Source organism: Vitis riparia, chromosome 18 (assembly GCF_004353265.1).
Source record: "Vitis riparia cultivar Riparia Gloire de Montpellier isolate 1030 chromosome 18, EGFV_Vit.rip_1.0, whole genome shotgun sequence".
NCBI lineage: Eukaryota > Viridiplantae > Streptophyta > Magnoliopsida > Vitales > Vitaceae > Vitis > Vitis riparia.
Genome location: NC_048448.1, coordinates 25,699,509 through 25,719,526, shown reverse-complemented (window position 1 = coordinate 25,719,526; position 20,018 = coordinate 25,699,509). Strand labels below are relative to the sequence as shown.

Genomic DNA, 20,018 nt, shown 5'->3' with positions numbered 1-20,018 from the left:
AAGCACCTAAAGATCACATCAAGCATAAATGAAATTCACAACAACATGCATGTTCATAAAATTTCGAAAAGTAAGTGATAGAGAGCGTACCTGGAGAGCATGCATAATTTATATGATTCCTCCAAAAATACTAGAGTGATTAGAAGAAGTATGAATTATATAACATAGTCATTATGTCTACTAAACAGTACCAAATCCAAAATTGATCCAAGGTAAGTTAAATGACTCTAAAAATAAATAACCAATTCAAGCAATGTACAAGATCACCAGCATGCAATTAGAAAAGGGAGCATCAAAAAAATAATTTCTAAAAAATGGCTTAGAGTGGAATTTAATTACGAAAAAAATTCAGGAAACAACTCCTACACATCTATATCAACATAACAAAGGCTAAACTCTCATTCAAAGGACAAATTGCAGCAAAAACATCTAAAGGTTCTACAAAGTCCAGATTAGATAAGAAAAACTGACATGCATAGACAAATTTTTTAAAAATAATAAATGATCACATAAATCATAGAAAAAATCACACACATATTTGAAAGTGTCTATATCACATAAAAAATGAATTCAGGGTTGGATAGTACTCAAAAATATTTTTAAAACACTCAAGCTAATCAAATATCCAAAATTCAACATGTATAGTAGGTATGACTTTGAAAAATCATATCTCTCTCAAAAAGGCATATTTTTTTTTTAATATTTTATGTATCTAATATCAGTTTCAAGAAGCCTAGAATTAAAAAAAATATCGAATCAAATTTAAAAAGGCGTTTGGTATTTTATTTTTTCAAAAAGGTCTCGAATGTCCAGAATTGGGTGAAAACGGAGCCTCCCTAGAGGCTCGTTTATATTTTTTGTTCTAGGATTGCTTTCTAACTCAAATGAAAATTTTAAATTCAAGTTCAAGAATTGAGGAAAATCATACAAGTTTGAGAAAATTTTTAAAACATTCTAAAGTTGGTAAAACGAATTTTAAATCTAAAGGAGCAGTGATTGAGTGAAAACTGTTAGTAAGAAAGAATTTTGAATTTTTTTTATTTTATGTAGGAGTTCCATCAAGTCCCTATTCAATTTCCGTAAGTTTTACTTGTGTATCCTCATTAGTTTGGGAGCATAAGTCCAAACCTATGTGAATAAAAACCAAATTTTTGAAAAACCAACAAAAGGGAAATGCAACTTAAATGAAATGTGTTGCCTAATTTTAATAGAAAGTGTATTCTTTGCCTAAAGCTAGAATGAATGTTTTCTAAAACCTTTTATGGGTGATTTAAATGCTTTTGAAAATGGATTTAAGGGAAGTAAAAGAAAGACCCAATGATTTGTTAAATCCCAATCAATAGACACAAAATAGATATTTTTGATTTTTAACTTAAGGGGGTTTTGAAAATAAGAGAAAATCTAAATTGGATCCCCTTTTTTGGCTATCTTTCATTTGGGATCAAGGAGCCGAACTTATGATGGAAAAATTCATTTTTGAAAAAATAAAATAAAATTTGACTCAACTTAGAATGTCAATTTAGTGAGAAAAACCTTTTCTAATCAATATAATGGATAAAAATCATAACTAGATTAAACTCAAACCTCTCTATTCTAATATGATGAATCTGAAACTGGAACTAAATATTTAAACCCTATCAATTTGACATAACGAATCAAAGCCTAAACCCAATTGCAATAAAAAAAATTTCTTTATGTAATAAATCAAGATTTAAATAGAACGGAATTCCAACTTACCTTTCTAAGCAATGGCGTGGATTGTGTCTTTCTCAAAGTGGCAGCTATGCGGATGAAGACTGGATGAGTGGTGTTCCAGGTGGACTGTCTGTGGTTGTGTAGCATGGAGAAAGGTGGCTATTCCTCCATCAAATGGCGTGTAGTCCTCTCTTCCAAGATTCAATAATGATGTGGCTGTTTGTGGAGGTATTGTGGGCTATTCGTGAGATGCAAATTGCATCTTCTAGGAAGTGGGTTATACATGAAATCTTCCAATGCGGGTTGTGCGTGCTGCTCTCTCACCCTCCTTCAAACTCTCAGTGGTGGACTTCCACAAAGTGGCAGCATCTCAATAGAGACTAGATGATTATTCCCTTGCCAAATCATGCGGATTTTGTCCTCAAGGCATGCGCCCATTATGTGGGTGCCCCTTCAAAGGTGGACCCTATGAATTGTGGTGTCTTCGGAGTGTGGACTGTGGTGGCCCTTCCTTCCCGAGATGCAGCTGCCTATGGAGAATTCCTCAAAGGCACATGTTGAATGCTTTAAGGAAAGATGTCCCTAAAACTGCCCCCCTTTCTTACCAACCTAGACTATTCCAATTTTTTTTTTTTTTCCAAAAGATCTTCTCCTCTCTCATCTTTCCTCGCTGAATGATTAACATTTCCAAAAAATCTTCACTTTCCTTATTCATGGCCTCTATACTTTGAATACAGTAACAGTTTTCAGAACCCGAACCAAGTTGATTTTCTAGGAAAGAACAACTTTGAACCTAGCAGCATCTCCTTCTCTAATGGCCCAAAATAAATCTTCTCCCATGGATTCTTTGTCAAGACTTGTACCATTAACATCCATCAGTTGTGCATCCACGATATTATCTACAGAAAGGCCGGATTTTCTCATCATGGTCCCTTATCCGCCTCCGATGAACTGGCCACCAATGTTGAGAGTAGGGCACAATCTAGTAGGGAATCCATGGATGTTGCTCTTCTCTGCTATTCCATAGTAAAGTTTGCCTAGAGTGATACCAACATGAACCCAGGCAGTCTCATTAGCGATATCAATGCTGATGTACCGGAGATTAAACAAGTTGAGGACCACAAAAGAGACAGAGGAAACATACGAAAGACCCTTATAGTCATGTCCACCACTTCTAATTCTGATCTCCAAGCCATGAGTCTTAGCACAAATAACAGTGGTTTGGACATGGGACTCACGCTTAGCAGCCACAATGACCAGTGGCTTTGGGGTTTTAAGGGTCATGACCTTGACGTTTCTTATATAAGATTGGAGGACATCTGAGAAGGAAGATTTTTGGGGAGTGTATATGGCTTCAGAGATTGGGTCAGAAGGGGGAGAATAGTCTAAAAGGCATTGAAGAAAATTATGAACTAAATCCAAACTTGTAGATGAAATCAAGAAAGAGGGGATTGACAATAGTGATAATAGTATATCAAAACTCAAACATTCCCAAAATCTTGTCTCCACTCTTTATCAATCACAATCACCAAATTATTATTATTTTTAAATTGTAGAAATCTTTGAAGTGCATTCTGTTTTTTTTTTTTTAGAAAGCAAAAATATCTATGATAGTGCTTTCTTTTCAATTTCCCCAGTGTTCACATGGGAATGGGTTTTCGGCTTGTCATCCAATACACGCACTGTTGTAGATTTTTTTTTTTTTTTTTACGTCCTATCCAAGGGCCTCTTATCGTCTAACCCGTTTTGTAATGCCTCCACAGATGATTCTTCTACCATTTCCTGCTACCTCGACTGTCTTGTATTTTTTTTTTCTCTCACAGTTCCACCCTCTCTTCCTTTTCCATCCTCATTCCCTTTTGATCCTCTATCATCCCCAAAAAGACCACCAACTTGTGTCTTTCCTTCCAAGTCACATTTTTATTCCCGTAATGAATTCTTCCTCCACTTCATATTCTTCCTCATCTCTGCCCTCACCACCCGGCTACCTTTCCATCAGCGTCTTCTCTATCCAAAGAAGACCAGCCAACCCCCGCTTAAACACAACCCCTCTTTTCATCCACATACACGCTACACTCTTCTCCTTTAACTTGCCAAAGTCAGCCATGGTAATTTTCCTTTCAGAAGGAAAAATCACGCTATGCTCTGGACTGATTTTCTACTTTCCCTAAAAAAACCATCCTTTCATGCTGGATCGGCCATTATCACTCACGTAATTTCCATTTAGTGCCTTGATTGTTGCCAATGCCATATCTCTATTAGGAAGCTTAACAAATCCACAACCACGACTTTGCTTCATGTCATCTTGTATGATGAAAATACCTTCAATGACGCCATTGGGAGAAAATATATCCTCATCCCTAGTGAAATAGAAAGTAAATAGTAAAATAAAAAATCATGTAGTTGAAAACTTCAAATTTAAAATTAAAATTATGCAATTAAAACTAAGATATCAAACACATTAAGAGAATTAAAATATGAAGCTCAAGCAATTTCCTACCAAAAAAAAAAAAAAAAAATAGATGAATAAAATAAAGTAAATATATTAATATTTATGAGATATCAATTCATGTAATTAGAAAAAAACTAAAATCTCAATTCTCATGCAATTTTCCGAAAAAGTCTATAAGTAAATGAATAAAACTAATAAATAAATAAGTAAATACAATAAGAAAATCAAGCACATGCTAGTCATACAAGCCATGCAACCCTACTTGAAAGGTGACCTAAGTAAGGCTGGTAAAACTAAGTGGGCTAGTCATGCCTAAATGGGCTTAGAAAAAGTCGAAATGTGCCTAAATGAGCCCAAGTGTATGTAAGTGGACATATGGTGCCTAAGTGGGCCTAAGGTTCCTGAGTGGGCCTATGGTGCATAAGTGGGTCTATGGTGTCTAAGTGGCCCTATGTTGCCTAAGTGGGCCTATGGTGCCTAAGTGGGCCTAAATGATCCTAAGTCTAAATTGCGCTGCCAAGAGTTACAATGAGGTTAGGTAAATCCCTCAACTAGAGTCCCCAAGGTGGCTTAAAAAAGATAGACTACACGAGTAGTAATGGGCCACCAGGGAATTGCTGTAAAGTATCGGACGAACACTTAATAGGACATGTGCTAGGAAGACAAAATGGAGGGTCTACAACATGAGAATGAGAGTGGCTTGGGACCTTAACTTATAAAAAGTTGTACATTTCTTAGTCTTCTCATCAAAGACTATATGGAAGGTAGACTCATTATTTACAGTCATTATGTACAAATTAATGGGTAATGGTAGGTTATTAACTTGAATGCATCTATATAATTGCATAGGTTATACTTTTCCATTTTTCTCCATTACTCATAAACATAATGTACAAATTTTATTTCATAATGATGGGGTTACAAAAGTTGTAACACCACATTCATATAAATTAAATTTTCTAACTCCCCATTTATAATTTCAGTCTTCCATACATAAGACTTTTGGATGCCCAATCAATTGATTCACCTACCTATCAATTGATACTCTTAAATAATATTTACACAAATATAATTATATATGACCACACATTATAGGAAAAAAGCTAACAATCATTTCAAACACATGCTGGATTACTAAAAATATAAAATTTTAATAAATTAATTAATTTTAATTATCTTATTATTAAATTTCATTTAACTTAATGTGAAAATGTAAAAACCATCGTAATGATATTTTCAAAATGATCTTTTTATGTTTTTAGTAAGGTATTTAGATATTAAAAAATATATATAGATTTATAAATAAAATTTAAAAATAAAAATAAAAATAATCATACATATATCATTAGTTATTTTATATCCTAAAATACCTCAAAACTAAATAGAATATTATTTTAATAATAAATGTGGTTAACAAATTTATTTTAGAATAGACAAATTTTTATCATACATAAATAGTTTTTTTAATAAAATAACTTCAATATGTATTATTGAATTTATGATATTATTTTTTTAAAAGTTTTTCCCAATATTTTATTTCAAAATAATATGCAAGAAAAACATCTACAATAATTAGAAAAAGGTAGCCTAATATAATAAAATCAATTTATTCTCATTTTTACTTTTAATGTATAAAAAATAATAATATTTTGTTAGAAAAAATGTTTTATGTATCTATACATGAGGGGCGGTAGCTACCCCCTTCTTAAAAAGCAATGACTATCACATTCTACTTTTAACACAGCTAGGTTTGTTGCATGTGTAAAGCACGTGAATTGTTAGCTAATAACATTTTTTTTAATTTAAATTTAAATTTAATTATTTAATTAATGTTTATTTATTTCATGATTATATTTAAATATATTTTATTTTAAAACATTTATATTTATAAATGATTGTTATGATTTATATTAACAAAATAGGCTATTAAAAATTTCAAAATAAATATAAAACTTAAAAATAAATGTTCATACTTATGATTTGTAAGATAATAAATATGAGAAGGACACAATATATAGAATAAGAAAATTCATTCAATTCTTAATATATCTTAACAATTAAATATTATCTATCTACTCTTTAATAAAATTAAAGATATTAATACACTTATATTTTATTTTTGTCATAATTTAATTTATTAATATAAAAAGAATAATTAAAAAAACTCGCTAATTTGATATTCTTTAATGTATAAATCACCTCAATTTATAAAAAGATATTTAATTAAAAATTTTATATATGTAATTAAAGTATGTATTTGGTCGAAAAATCTATGCTATTTAAAAATAAAAACCCTTAATTTAGAAAAAATTAATGTATGTCAATTAAAACAATTGTATATTATTATAATTCTCTAATATTATCATTATTAATTTCCTTGAATTTTGTGCACTTATTTTTAGGGAATTTTTTGGAATGTATTTTTTAATATAAAAAATACATCACTTTTTATATTGTTCTTAATATTTTAAATAAAACAAGTTTCCAATGAGGAATTTTTTATGAGTTTTTAATATGAAATTTTCTGAATTTTTATCTTGTTGTCATAATTTTTTCTTTTATTTATATTTTTTTACAAAGTCAAAGAGATGAAGTAAAATAATAACTCATTTAAAATAAGATCTGCAATTTGAACCATACAACTACACAAATACAAATGAAGGTAGAAATTTTTTGTCTCACCAAAGGAGAGGACTTGGTAGAGATATTTTTTAGATGTAAGTAGAACGTTTCTATGATGACGTAAGAATTGGTAAAGAAATTTGTTAAATGTAATAGATAAATTTTTTTTTTAAATGAATTGATAAAGAAATCCGTTGGATGGAGAAAAGAGTGGACATAATAGATATAAATAAAGAAATTTTTATAAATTCAAAAAGTGTTGGGTCATCCTTTATTACAAAATGATAGTCTTCTTTCCTTACTAGAGTTGGTTCCAGAGAAAGGCCGAAGGGTTGTGCCTCACTCCGTCCCATTTTCTTGGTCTTGTTTTGCACGTCGAGGAATTCTTGTGGTGTGAATGAATAGAATGAAAATTCAATGTATATTTGAATAAAATATGGCCAAAAAACAATCATAACAAAACCTCTCCAACACACCTCATCACCTTTATTACGTAGCATAGATAGAAATATACAACGCTTACATAATGTCTCTTTCACAATAACTAAATTTTTAATTAGTTGGCATGTGTGCTGGCATAAGGATGACAATGGATGAATTTTTTTGAATACCTACCGCCTTTAATGTAACGAGTTTGAAATTTAAGATTTTTTTTTTCAAAATTCGAAACGAGATTTGAGTGTTACTTTGTTTTGTCTTATTCTATATAAAATTAAATTTAAAAATTAATTTAATTTTCATTTTCCTGTGTTTAATATATAATAATAATAAAATAATTTTCAAGAAAATAAGTTATAAAAAAAGTATAGTAATTGAATTATTTGTAAAATATATTTAATTTAATAAAATAAAATAAAATAAAAACAATTTAATTTTTTTTTGAAAAAAAAAAAAGTTTAATAGAGTGGCGTTTGGACTGGGCGTTCCAAACCTGCACCATTGCCATCTTAGCGGTGGAATGGTCGGACTACAACCAACTACAATTTCAACTTTGTTACTTTCCAATTTTTATATAAAATATGTGGTCAGTGCATGGTTAGTGTTCAGGCTGAGTGTTGGGTTTTTCCTTATGTGGAAGACCCAAATTAAGAGCCCAAAATTTAAGGCCTCTTAGGTCTTTATTTAAAAGGGCTAGAAAAAGAATTATTTTTCTTCTTCTTCCAATTTTTCGCAGCCATCGGAGGTAGGAGAAAAGAGAGAGAAAGGGGAGAACCACCATTTTTGAAGTTAGAGAGAAAAATTCAGTTTTTTCTTCACTGCCTTGATTTCATCAAAGGTCTGATCTCACCTCGTCTATGGGCCGATCGACCTGAAATTTGGAGGAGAGGTTTAAGACTCATTGATCTTCATTATGAACGGTGGAGATCGGATTTGGAGATCCATACGGTCATCTTTCAGTCTGAGAATAGAGTCTCCATTTTGATGCATTTTCTATCCGAACAGTTTTGATCATGAACTCCGATCGAGGTTAATATGTGGTTCGATTGAGCCGATTTTTGGAGAGCACGTTCAAAACTCATTGATCTTCATTTTGAAAGGTGGAGATTGGATTTGGAGTTCTAAAAAGTTATATTTTAGTCCGAGAACAATGGTGTGTTTGGTGAGATCTCTCCATTATTTTTATGCAAAATTGTTGATATTGCCAAAATCAATTTATCTTGAGATATGGTTGATGTATGCCTCTATTTTTATCTAGAGAGAATTTTGTAATCCATTAATTATATTAATGGAGTTTTGAAGTGGCCTATGGGTCCCGTGGTTTTTACTTCTCATATTGGAGAATGTTTTCCACGCTAAAATTATTGGTGTTCATATACTTGTTGATTGGGTGTCTTCTTGCTACTATATTTGATTGATTCCTATTAGGTTCTCATAAGAGGAGATAAAACCTAGTTGTGCATTATTTGTATTTATCCCATCAAAGTGGTATCAGAGCATTGGTTCAACATAATTTTTTGCCTTGTGTAGAACAATGGAAAGCAATACAAGTAGAATGATTACTCTGAATGGCTCCAATTATCATGTTTGGAAAAGAAAGATGGAAGACTTATTGTATGTGAAGAATTATTATTTGCCTGTGTTTGCTTTTGAAAAGCCAAAAAATAAAACTAAATATTGTAACTAAATATAACCTAGTGATGCAGTTGGATGGTTCAAATATGAGAATACCATTGTGGATTAGCTTTTATGAGGATAGCATCTTTCTCTATCTAGACCTTTGTGTCATGTTCATCTAATGCAGCAATAGATTTTATTAACAAATGTTGAACTTAGGCAACATGGAACAAGACTCCCATAAAAGCATGGAATGAGAGAAAGTCATCATCCATGGTTCAAAATAAGCCCAAAAACCATTATTTTAAAGCCTATTATAGGTTTAAAACTAAACAATCACATGGGTAATTAAGAGCTAATCAAAACATACAACCATGGAGAGACTACATGAAACAAATGATTTTAGTTGATAGTAAATCTCCTTAGTTGGCTATTTCTATCTTTCTGAGGAATCCATGTTCATGTCATTAGATTTAACACATCTCATCAAGCTTGGACTACCCTATAAGCCCTTTGTCATGGTCAACCTTCCTATGTGATTGTATTAAAACCCATAGTTTAAATCAAACACACAACACAAGAATTAATTAAATAGAATTGGTAGATACGTATACTTCATGTAATTAAGCTATGTTGAGATCTTAAAAAAAAAAAAAAAAAAAAAAAACTAGAAAAAAGAAATATCGATTTCTTTAATATCATGCATGTCGTAATGAAAAAACATGGGATGAAAAATATAAAGGAGGACAAAGGGAATGGAGAAGACCAATGTTATAGAAGGCCAGGTACATCATGGACAATGAAGGAAATAAGGATTTATTTGGTTCAGACTTCTACCATGTGTTTCCCTTTCATTTTCTTTCCATTTTCGCTTACCTCCTTTCCCTGGCAGTTCCTAAAACCAGAAATAGACCTAAACCGAAGAAGAAAACACTTAAGAAACCCCAAAAAGCAAACAAATTAGCTCTCATAAAACCCTTGTCCTTTCACAATGGAGTCACTAATCTATTAAATATAGTGATGCAACTAATGTCTAAAAAAATGGTACTCCTTTCTTAATCATTAGATAATAAAATTTGTTGTAATGGGATGTCTTGAGGCTGATTTACTGTCTGAAACTGCAAGTACACCATTCCTAGTTCTATTTTTTTCTCCTATAAGATGTCTATCCCCTATTCATTCCTAGCTCTATTGGGTACTAGCCATTTTAATTTACTTTGACGTTGGCAGGAGAAATGCCCTTCAGCCACATTAGGCTAGCTCCATGTCACGGACTTAGTCATTTCCTAAGCTCGTGCGACACTTAGAGAAGTCAAGATGCTTGATCTTGCTAAGTCAGCCTTACTCTTGACGCTTAGGTTGCTAGGCTAAGATGCTCACGACTCAGAAGCTTGAGAAGGCGTAGTAGGCAACTCTTAGAGAATTGAAGCTCTTATTACTCAAGGAAGCCTTTACAAGTGCTTTAGGAACTCACTTGCTTGGTGCCTTGGCCAAATGAGACCCTCACTTATTTATAGGCACCAATGGAACTCTCTGGAACCTTGGAGGGTTCCTTACAATTCAAGAATATTCTACAATATCCTACATCATTCTATGCACAAGCCTATGTACAAGAAACCTCTAGAATTCTTTAGAAAGCCCTGGACTCTTCTCATGCCTTCCATCATAATGTAGAGATGTGTGGACTTCTCTAGGCATTTCTAGAATCTTCCACACTCTTCCCACCAATAGCTAAGTGTAGGAGTCTCTAGAAGCTTCCTAGGCTCTATATAAACCCATGGGGAGGCTCATTTGAAGCATCTTGTGACACTCTCCCCCACCTAAGCTGCAGACGTCCTCGTCGCGCCTTCTGCCCGGTACCGCTTAATCTACTCCTAGAATTGCCATAGTGCATCTGCTGGCTCCTAACTAGCCTCGTTCTTTGGTAGTCCTTTCCATTTCACTAAGTACTCCGTAGCAGGAGGCACACCTTGTCTTCTAATGACCCGGTTTGCAATGATGTGTTCCACCTCCTTGTCATAGGAGGTCACGACCGCTGTAGGTGCCCTCTTAGACAACCCTCTACTTGGATCATCCTTGTTTTTGTGATAGGGTTTCAAGTAACTTACGTGAAAGACGGGATGAATCTTCAACCTCGGTGGTAGCTCAACTTTATAGGATACCTTGCCGACCTTCCCAAGTATGGGGAATGGTCTTTCATACCTCCTCACAAGGCCCTTATGCACCGGCCTTAGGGATTTGAATTGTTGAGAAAGGAGCTTGACAAGCACCATGTCTCCAACCTTGTACTCCATGTGACGTCGCTTCTTGTCTGCCCACTTCTTCATTTTCTTAGCAACCTTGTCCAAGTATGAGCGTGTTATGTTAGCTTGCTCGTGCCACCCCTTTGCGAACTTGAAAGCCACTGGACTTCTCCCCGTATAGCCTATCGTTAGAGTGTGAGGAGTTAACGGTTGCTGCCCTATGGCTAGCTCGAACGAGCTCTTATTGGTTACCTCACTCCTTTGCAAGTTGTACGAGAACTAGGCTATGTCTAGCAACTTAGCCCAATCCTTCTGGTTAGCACTCACGAAGTGTCTCACGTAAAGCTCCAGTAAGGCGTTCACCCTCTCAGTTTGCCTATCCGTTTGTGGAGAAGTGAAACTTCGAACCCATAAGCTTGAAGAGCTTCATCCAAAACTTCCCAGTGAATCGTGGATCACAATCACTGATGATAAATTTAGGCAACTCCCAATACTTGACTACATGCTTTAAGAATAGCCTTGTCGTCTCTTCCGTAGTGTAGTCAATCGGGGCTGCTATGAAAGTTGCATACTTAGAGAACCTATCTACTACTAGTATGATAGAGCCATTGTTCTCCGACTTGGGTAGCTTGATAATGAAGTCCATGGTGACGTTGTCCCATGGACGCTTTGCTATAGGTAGTGGTTCCAACAGGCCTCTAGGTTGTCGTTGCTCCACCTTGTTTTGTTGGCACACAAGACAAGTCCTCACATATACCTCAACCTCATCCCGTATTTGAGGCCAATAGTAAGCTGACTCAAGTAGTGCCCTCATGCGTCGTTGCCCAGGGTGCCCAGCCCACTTGGTGTCATGGCACTCCTTAATCATATTGCGTCTTATGTTCCCCCACTTAGGCACGTAGAGTCGTCTCCCCTTAGTATAGAGTAGGTCGTCCTCCACCCAAAGTTGCTTAGTCTTCCCTTCATAGGCCAAGGCGATAAGGCTCTTAGCCACTGGATCATGTTGCAATCCTTCCCTTAAAAGATCCATTATGTCTCCTTGGGGCTGGCTCGTCATGGATGCTAGCTCCGTTTTACGGCTTAGGGCGTCAGCCACATGATTAGCACTTCCTAGCTTATACTCCAGCGTATAGTTGAACTCGGCTAGGAAGTCTTGCCACCTAGCTTGCTTGGGACTTAGCTTCTTCTGTGTTTGAAAATAGCTAGTGGCAACGTTATCGGTCTTCACTATGAAGTGAGACCCTAGAAGATAGTGTCTCCAGGTGCGCAAGCAATGGATGATGGCGGTCATTTCCTTCTCTTGCACTATGTAACGCCTCTCTATGTCATTTAGCTTACGACTCTCGAAGACAATCGGATGCCTATCTTGCATAAGGACTCCCCCTATAACGAAGTCCGAGGCATCTGTGTGTACCTCAAAACCCTTGGTATGGTCGGGTAGTGCCAACACCGGCTCCTCAGTCACAATCTTCTTCAGATCCTCAAAGGCTTGTTGGCACCTTTCATCCCATTCCCATGTCTTATTCTTCTTAAGAAGATCAGTGAGTGGAGTGGCTCTTGCTGAATAACCTTTGATGAATTGCCAGTAGTAATTAACTAAACCAATGAAAGATCTGAGTTGAGGTACCTTGGTTGGTAGATCCCATTCCTGGATGGCTTTTACTTTGCTGTCATCCATCATCAGTTTGCCATCTTTGATGCGATGCCCTAGGAAACTCACTTCCTCCTTAGGAAATGAGCATTTCTCCTTCTTCACATATAACCCGTTCTGCTTCAAGATCTTAAAGACCTTCCTCAAATGTTCCACGTGCTCTTTTAGGGTGCTACTGTAGATGACTATGTCATCCAAGTATACCACCATGAACTTGTCTAAATATGGGTGGAATATCTTATTCATGAGCGTGCAGAACGTGGCTGGGGCATTGGTGAGTCCGAAAGGCATCACTAAGAATTCGTATAAGCCGTACCTGGTCACACATGTAGTCTTCGGCTTGTCCCCCTCCGCAATCCTTACTTGGTAGTAGCTCGACCTTAGGTCTAACTTCGTGAAGTACCTCGCCCTACCAAGTTGATCGAACAAGTCAACGATGAATGGAATACGATACTTGTTCTTTACAGTCACTTTGTTGAGTGCCCGGTAGTCTATGCACATCCATAGGGACCCATCATGTTTCTTCTGAAATAGGACCGGCGCGCCATAAGGAGCTTTGGATGGTTGGATGAACCCCGCGTCTAGCAATTCCTTAAGTTGTCTCCTTAGCTCCTCCAGCTCAGGCGGTGCCATCCTATATGGCCCCATAGCAAGAGGCTTGGCTCCCGGCTCTAACTCGATCTTATGGTCTTCCTCTCTCTTAGGAAGCAGTCGCTTGGGCAATTCAAGCGGCATCACGTCCTTGAACTCATCAAGGACTCCCTTGATTTCCTTTGGCATGGGTTCTCCCAACCCATCATCCCTTTCTTCCTTCAAGATGGCGAGATAGGTCACCTCTTTCCTTTTTAACCCCTTCTTAACTTGCATAGCTGATAACATAGGGGTCTTGGGCGTATCTTCGGTGACCGTAGGGACCATGCACAACTTCTCCTCCTCTAGGATAGCCATTGAGCGTAGGAAAGGTAATGACACAGCCTTGACCTTCTATAGGAAGTCCATTCCTAGCACCATCTTGAAGTCATCCATGGGTGCCACTGTGAAGTCGACCCTTCCTTCCCATGAGCCGATGTGCATAGTCACCCCGCGAGCTACTCCATGTGATGGCTTGGCTGCTAAATTAATTGCCTTGAGCCATCCTCCTTCCTTGGATGTTTTTTTGCCTCATCCTCCGAGACAAAGTTATGAGTGGCACCAGTGTCCACCAGGGCCTTGGTGGCCTTCCCATTCATAAGGGCCTCTACATACATTAGCCCTTTGCTTTGAGGCGTCTTAGGCATCGGCTTGGCCTTAAGGGCATTTAGGAGCTGCAACGATCCCACCTAAGCATCGCCTTCCTTCTCATTTTCCTCGATCATAGCATTTAGAACTTTCATTTAGGGATAGTCCCGCGCCCAATGTGGACCATCACATAGGAAGCAATTGGTCCTGGGCGTGAACTCCTTCCACTTATCCTTGCCTTTGCTATCCTTGCCACTAGGGCCTTTGCTTGATATTTCCTTAGAAGTGTAGCCTCGTGATCCCTTGTCTCCCCCACCTTTGGCCTTGTTACCCTTGGATGGTGGCTTGGGCTCGGAGGAGTCTCTCCTATAATCTACTAAGGACTCTACTATCGCCATGGTCGTCGTTAAGTCTTGGACACAACGTCTCCTCAACTCTTGCTCGGTCTAGTTTTGCAAGTTGTCCATGAAGTTAAATAGTAGCTCCTCCTCGGACATGTTGGGTATCTCAAGCATAAGCGTAGAGAACTCCTTGACATACTCACGGATCGAGCCTGTGTGCTTGAGACGCTTCATACTCTTCCTTGCTAGGTAAGCCACATCTTCAGGATATAATTACCTTTTGATTTCTCTCTTAAAGGCATCCCATGTGTCTATGGTGCACGTCCCTTTCTCTATGTCGGCAAACCGTCGACGCCACCATAGAGTAGCATTATCAATGAAGTAGAGGGTCGCGGTGCGTACCTTAGTGGCTTCATTTGTCAGTGCGATGGCCTCAAAGTAGCGTTCCATGTGCCACAAGAAGTTATCCAGCTCCTTAGCATCCCTCTTGCCACTGAACGTGTGGCGCTTGGGCACCTCTGCCCTTGGTGCCTCATGAGTGGCCATGACTCGTGCTGATACCGTAGTCTTATAGATGGCCAGCTCTTGTTGAATCTCTTGGTCTCGAGCCTCTATGCGCCCAGCCAAGGCCTCCACTCTTGACTTCACACTAGCGAACATGCTCATGACCTTGTCTTGGAAGGACATAAACTCCTCGTGTGACACCGGCTGAACTTGCGAGCCTAGCACCCCTTCTTGAAGGTCTTGGATCTGCTCCCTTAAATCCTCTAAACCTTTCTCCATGCCTTGCTCGAACAAGTCCACCCCTTCCCAGGTGTCTTCCATGGCTAACTTCACCTTGGCTAGCCTTGCCTCCATGTTGGCTAAGGCGTCACGAGACTTATCCTTCTTGTCTCTACCCCGTCCAGTAGGCTCAATCTTCCTTCCACGGGTTTGCTCGCTAGTTTCCTCCATGTTAGAGCTCGACATGCATCCTTCACTATGCCCGCTTCGTAGCCACGTTTTGATACCACTTGTCACGGACTTAGTCATTTCCTAAGCTCGTGCGGCACTTAGACAAGTCAAGGTGCTTGATCTTGCTAAGCCGGCCTTACTCCCAACGCTTAGGTTGCTAGACTAAAATGCTCACAACTCAGAAGCTTGAGAAGGCGTAGTAGGCAACTCTTAGAGAATGAAAGCTCTTATTACTCAAGGAAGCCTTTACAAGTGCTTTAGGAACTCACTTGCTTGGTGCCTTGGCCAAATGAGGTCCTCACCTATTTATAGGCACCAATGGAACTCTCTGGAATCTTGGAAGGTTCCTTACAATTCAAGAATATTCTAAGATGTCCTACATCATTCTATGTACAAGCCTATGTACAAGAGACCTCTAGAATTCTCTAGAAAAGCCTTGAACTCCTTTCATGCCTTCCATCATAATGTAGAAATGTGTGGACTTCTCTAGGAATTTCTTAAATCTTCCACACTCTTCCCACCAATAGCTAAGTGTAGGAGTCTCCAGAAGCTTCCTAGGCTCTATATAAACCCATGGGGAGGCTTATTTGAAGCATCTTGTGACATCCAACTCACTATCTTAAGATACTTTAGGTACTTTGTCTTATGACTGAAATTGGAGTAAAGGAAGGCTAATAGGAGTAATTCAGCAGTACTTTGTCAAAAATCCAAATAGAGAGTAGCTTGATTTCAAGCCTTATTTTAAGCTTATTTTGATTAAAAATTCACTTATAACTCTAGTTTGTTCTCATGCAAGTAGTGATTCAGCAAGAGCATTTAAATTAAAAAAACAAAATATTCTGGCTAATTGATAATATCTAGCCAAATTCCAAATTTTATATCTATAAATAAAAACTGATAAGATTATTCAAGAATCTAATTTTAGAAATTATTTTTCTTTGGCCAAATAATTTTAAATTAAAATTAAAAAATTTCCAAATTCAACTGTAGCAATTTCAAAACCAAAGCATGAATCTACTCAATGAAATCATCCAAACCAGTTCAAAAAACCACCACAAACTTGATATAAAGATCAGTGAGATCAAGCTACAGTTGGGCATGCCACTCTGACTCGATACTCTTTACCATGGAAAAACCTTAGATTCATCTTTGCACGGCAAGAATGTATGATGGCTGAATTGCAATCTCCAGATCCCAAGCAACAATCTAAGCTATAATGGCAATTTACAACAAGCTCGACTCCGACCTGAAAAGCAATTGAGGGAAGCCAATAGTGTTAGATAGGACGGAGTAAAAGTTGATATCGAAGTTGTAAAGGGTTTCGATGGTGAAGAGGGGGCTTTGAATCTCACACGTTGTTCATCTATTAGGGTAGTAAGAGTAGGTTTTAGGCCAACTCTAATGAGTCTATGTGGTATCTGCGAGCTAAACAAAACTATGTCTATAGGTAGTGGTTGATAAACTATTGCAGCTATATGAGCACAAAATTCTTATCATTGGATACAGTCCATCTAATGATTGCACTTATATACTTTCCCAGGTCCTATATATAATATTTACTCGTGGCCTTTTCCAACCCTTATTAAAAGCATGTCAATATAGCCCTAATTTCTTGTAGTAATTTCCTCAAATTCCCCAACAACCAAACAAAGGATTAAAAAACTAGAAATTCAAAGCAATCTTGTCCTTGAGGTCCGGCTCAAGTGGTAAAGGGATGGGAGGGTTTGTGGGAGGTTCTAGGTTCAAGTCCTAATGGGGACAAAAAATTTACCTATAAAAAAAAAAAAAAAATTCAAAGCAATCTCTCTTCTAAATTTTCAAAAACCACAAGAAACCATTTAACAAGGATATCTAAACTTTTGCATCATTAATAAGCTTTGGATTGACCTTTATGCACACTAATAAATGGTGAAGATGCTACTATTGCTAATCTAATCATTATGGAGTGTACTAATTTCATTCATAGGTTACATTGCACTGAAATTTCTATTAATTAGGCAGCAGCAAGGAAGCTGGCTTCTTTTAAGTTAAAACATTACCTGTAAAAGAGCTGGTCTGTCCTTGCTTACACACTCAACTGATACTTGCAAGAAAACTGTCTGGAAACCAACATCAGATCTGCAAGTGTATTTGATGACTAATTACTGCAGATAGATATAAAATAAAAAAGGAAAAAAGAAAAAAGGAAAACCTCTTAGAGAGAACAACGGTCAATGGCTATGACAAAAGAAAAGCATCGATCCCCTATTGCTTTTCCTATTAGAATTTACAATAATATGGTTTATAAGAAAGGAGTGATAAGAATTTTGCATTAATGGTTGACATTATAATTGATCTGACCATGAGAAATATGCTCATTAAGCCCACATAGTTGAAGAAACGATGCTACAAACCAATTCAGGTTTGCTAAGGTAATGGCCTAGTGGGGTCTTAGCCATTCTCATTACAAGATGCTTGGTCTGTCCTCTTAACACTCCATATTATATTTGAAATAAATTTTCTCTGAAACAAACAATGAAACGACTAGGGAGTTTCAAAAGCTGTTAACAGAAACCATACAAGTTTCAAGAGTTTTGAAAGCCATTCCAAGAAGGGTCACAACGAAGTTGTGCAAAAGCAATTAAGTTTGGATCAGACTGAAAGGTGCTGAACAACCGACCAACCATAGTAAAATAAATTGTCACCACAACCTCAATGTGCATTGCTCATGACAATAATGACTAACATCCTATGGGGCCATCCACATGTGAACAAGCTCCAACCTTCCACTTGATATGCAGCATACCAGAATTAAAAGGGTTAGTCTCGTTTCCAGAACTCCACCATGGTTTATCTGTAGGAGAATTAACGCTTGGGTTTCACAGGAACTTTAACGAATAAATGTAAAATATAAAGAAACATGAGAAATAGCATCTACTCTACCTTCATGAATAATCTCTATTACTTAAGGCCAATACCGAGGGCCACATATACATTCACTTTTCAACTGCAAGTAACATATGAAGTAGTAAATGGTGAAGTTGCCATCTTACTCATTCAACAGAGCAACTAAGAAGATAGGGTCTTTTCAAGGTCAATCTAAGTAGCAAATGAGCAGATAGGATATTATCTCTGTTAATCTTCTGGGGAAGTAGCTTGGGACTGAGATAAAGAATCTGAATGCATACTATTCTTGGCTGATGTTTGTTATAGACCATTGCCTGAGATAATTTTTCATGTTAGTTTTAAGGGAGGAAATACAAAAATCAGGGAATCAAGAAATCTAGCATCCATCAGAATTTCATGCAGTTGTGCAGACTTGCTAATATTTATCTCAAAGAATATCTCAAAACAACACTATGATGTTATCAGATTTACTTTCTGGTAAAAAAAATCTACAATATGCTGTCTGCAATACCCTGAGGTTTAATATTGCTAGTTAAAAAATTGTACTCTTCCAAGCATAAATTATAGAATATGCGACTGAATTCTAGAAACATGTTAGTGTTAGCAAGAAATTTATCAATATGAGGATGAAAATTGTGAATCATCCTTAATGAACTCACACATATGACAAACTGAATAAATTCTAGCCAAAATATTATCGTTTGCATTTCTTCTGAATGCTCTCTGTACAAGCCAATCAATATTAAAGATTTGAAATATTCCTTGAGATGCACATAAATGAGTGACAATTACAGAGTTGAGATTTAAGCAAAGCCCATGAAAGTTTCTGTGTCTGGCATTTTTAAGGAGAATAAAGAAAATTTTAAGCAAGCCCATCAGTAAGGTTTATGTCTTAAAATATAATAGTAGAAGCATGAAGCACTGGCAATTCGTCTTAATATGGGATCTCACTACATCACCCCGCTGATTTGCTACAGGAAAGTCCAAATCCTAGGAATCAATTAAACATATAGCAAAATTAAATCAGTAATTAATGGAAGGCATAATAAGGACAGTTGGTGACTTATACTTCAAGCAGGAAGACATGAGAAACACAGAAGATATTTACCAAGGGAAATGAAAGCTCCAGTGACATGCTTTATCAAATGCTCCTGCATCTATTTCATCAGTATCACCAATCTCATCACCAACACCTTTGACACCATTTTTGATCATCAGGGATCTGAGACCGAATCTAATCTAGAGACGGATGAATCCTATAACAAAACATGTTTATCAAGGTGAAAATCCAGTGAGAGTAAGTTCACCAGTTGACTCATTTGTATCAATACCATTACCTGTTCCACATCATCAATCAGGCCTCACATATTGCAACTAAAAATGTGTATTGAGGGATATCAAGCCTAGACATGATCACCTCCCACTCATTTTGTAGTAAGGAAGGTAGGCTCCCACATACTCAGAAATATCAAGCTCCTACACTAAAAAATTGGACCAACTAAATTTAATGACTGAAATATGAAGCTCCGATACTAAATTTAGGGCTGTTAAGAGAACAAAGATTAGGTAATGGCACAAACAAGAGATGCCACCTAATGCCCATACATTACATATAAATAAGTGAACCTGTTACTTAAGTCCAGTATGAACATCAACAAAGGCAACAAACCATTGAAAGTGCTAGCTAGGCAAGTCAAGTTACCACCAAAATGATAAGCAGCCAGTATGAACAGCCAATCTATATATTCTTTAACTCAATTAAGTCATGTATCAGCCTCATTTGGATCTCACACTCCTATAAATGTAGATGGCTTCATTTTATGCAACTTCTTCAGATAATCTATGACTTCTTCTATGAAATTACCCTCTTTAAGATTAAGATATATCATAATAATTATATA

At 36.7% G+C, this 20,018-nt stretch overlaps 1 protein-coding gene across 1 annotated transcript in view; it reads right to left on the bottom strand.

Annotated features, from left to right (window-relative positions):
- Positions 1-10,728: 10,728 nt before the first annotated feature.
- LOC117905578 overlaps positions 10,729-20,018 on the bottom strand; it is a 68,022-nt gene continuing 58,732 nt past the window's right edge. The window contains 2 exon segments of the mRNA XM_034818475.1: positions 10,729-11,326; positions 11,469-12,690. Of these exon segments, the coding sequence (XP_034674366.1) occupies positions 10,729-11,326; positions 11,469-12,690 (1,820 nt within the window).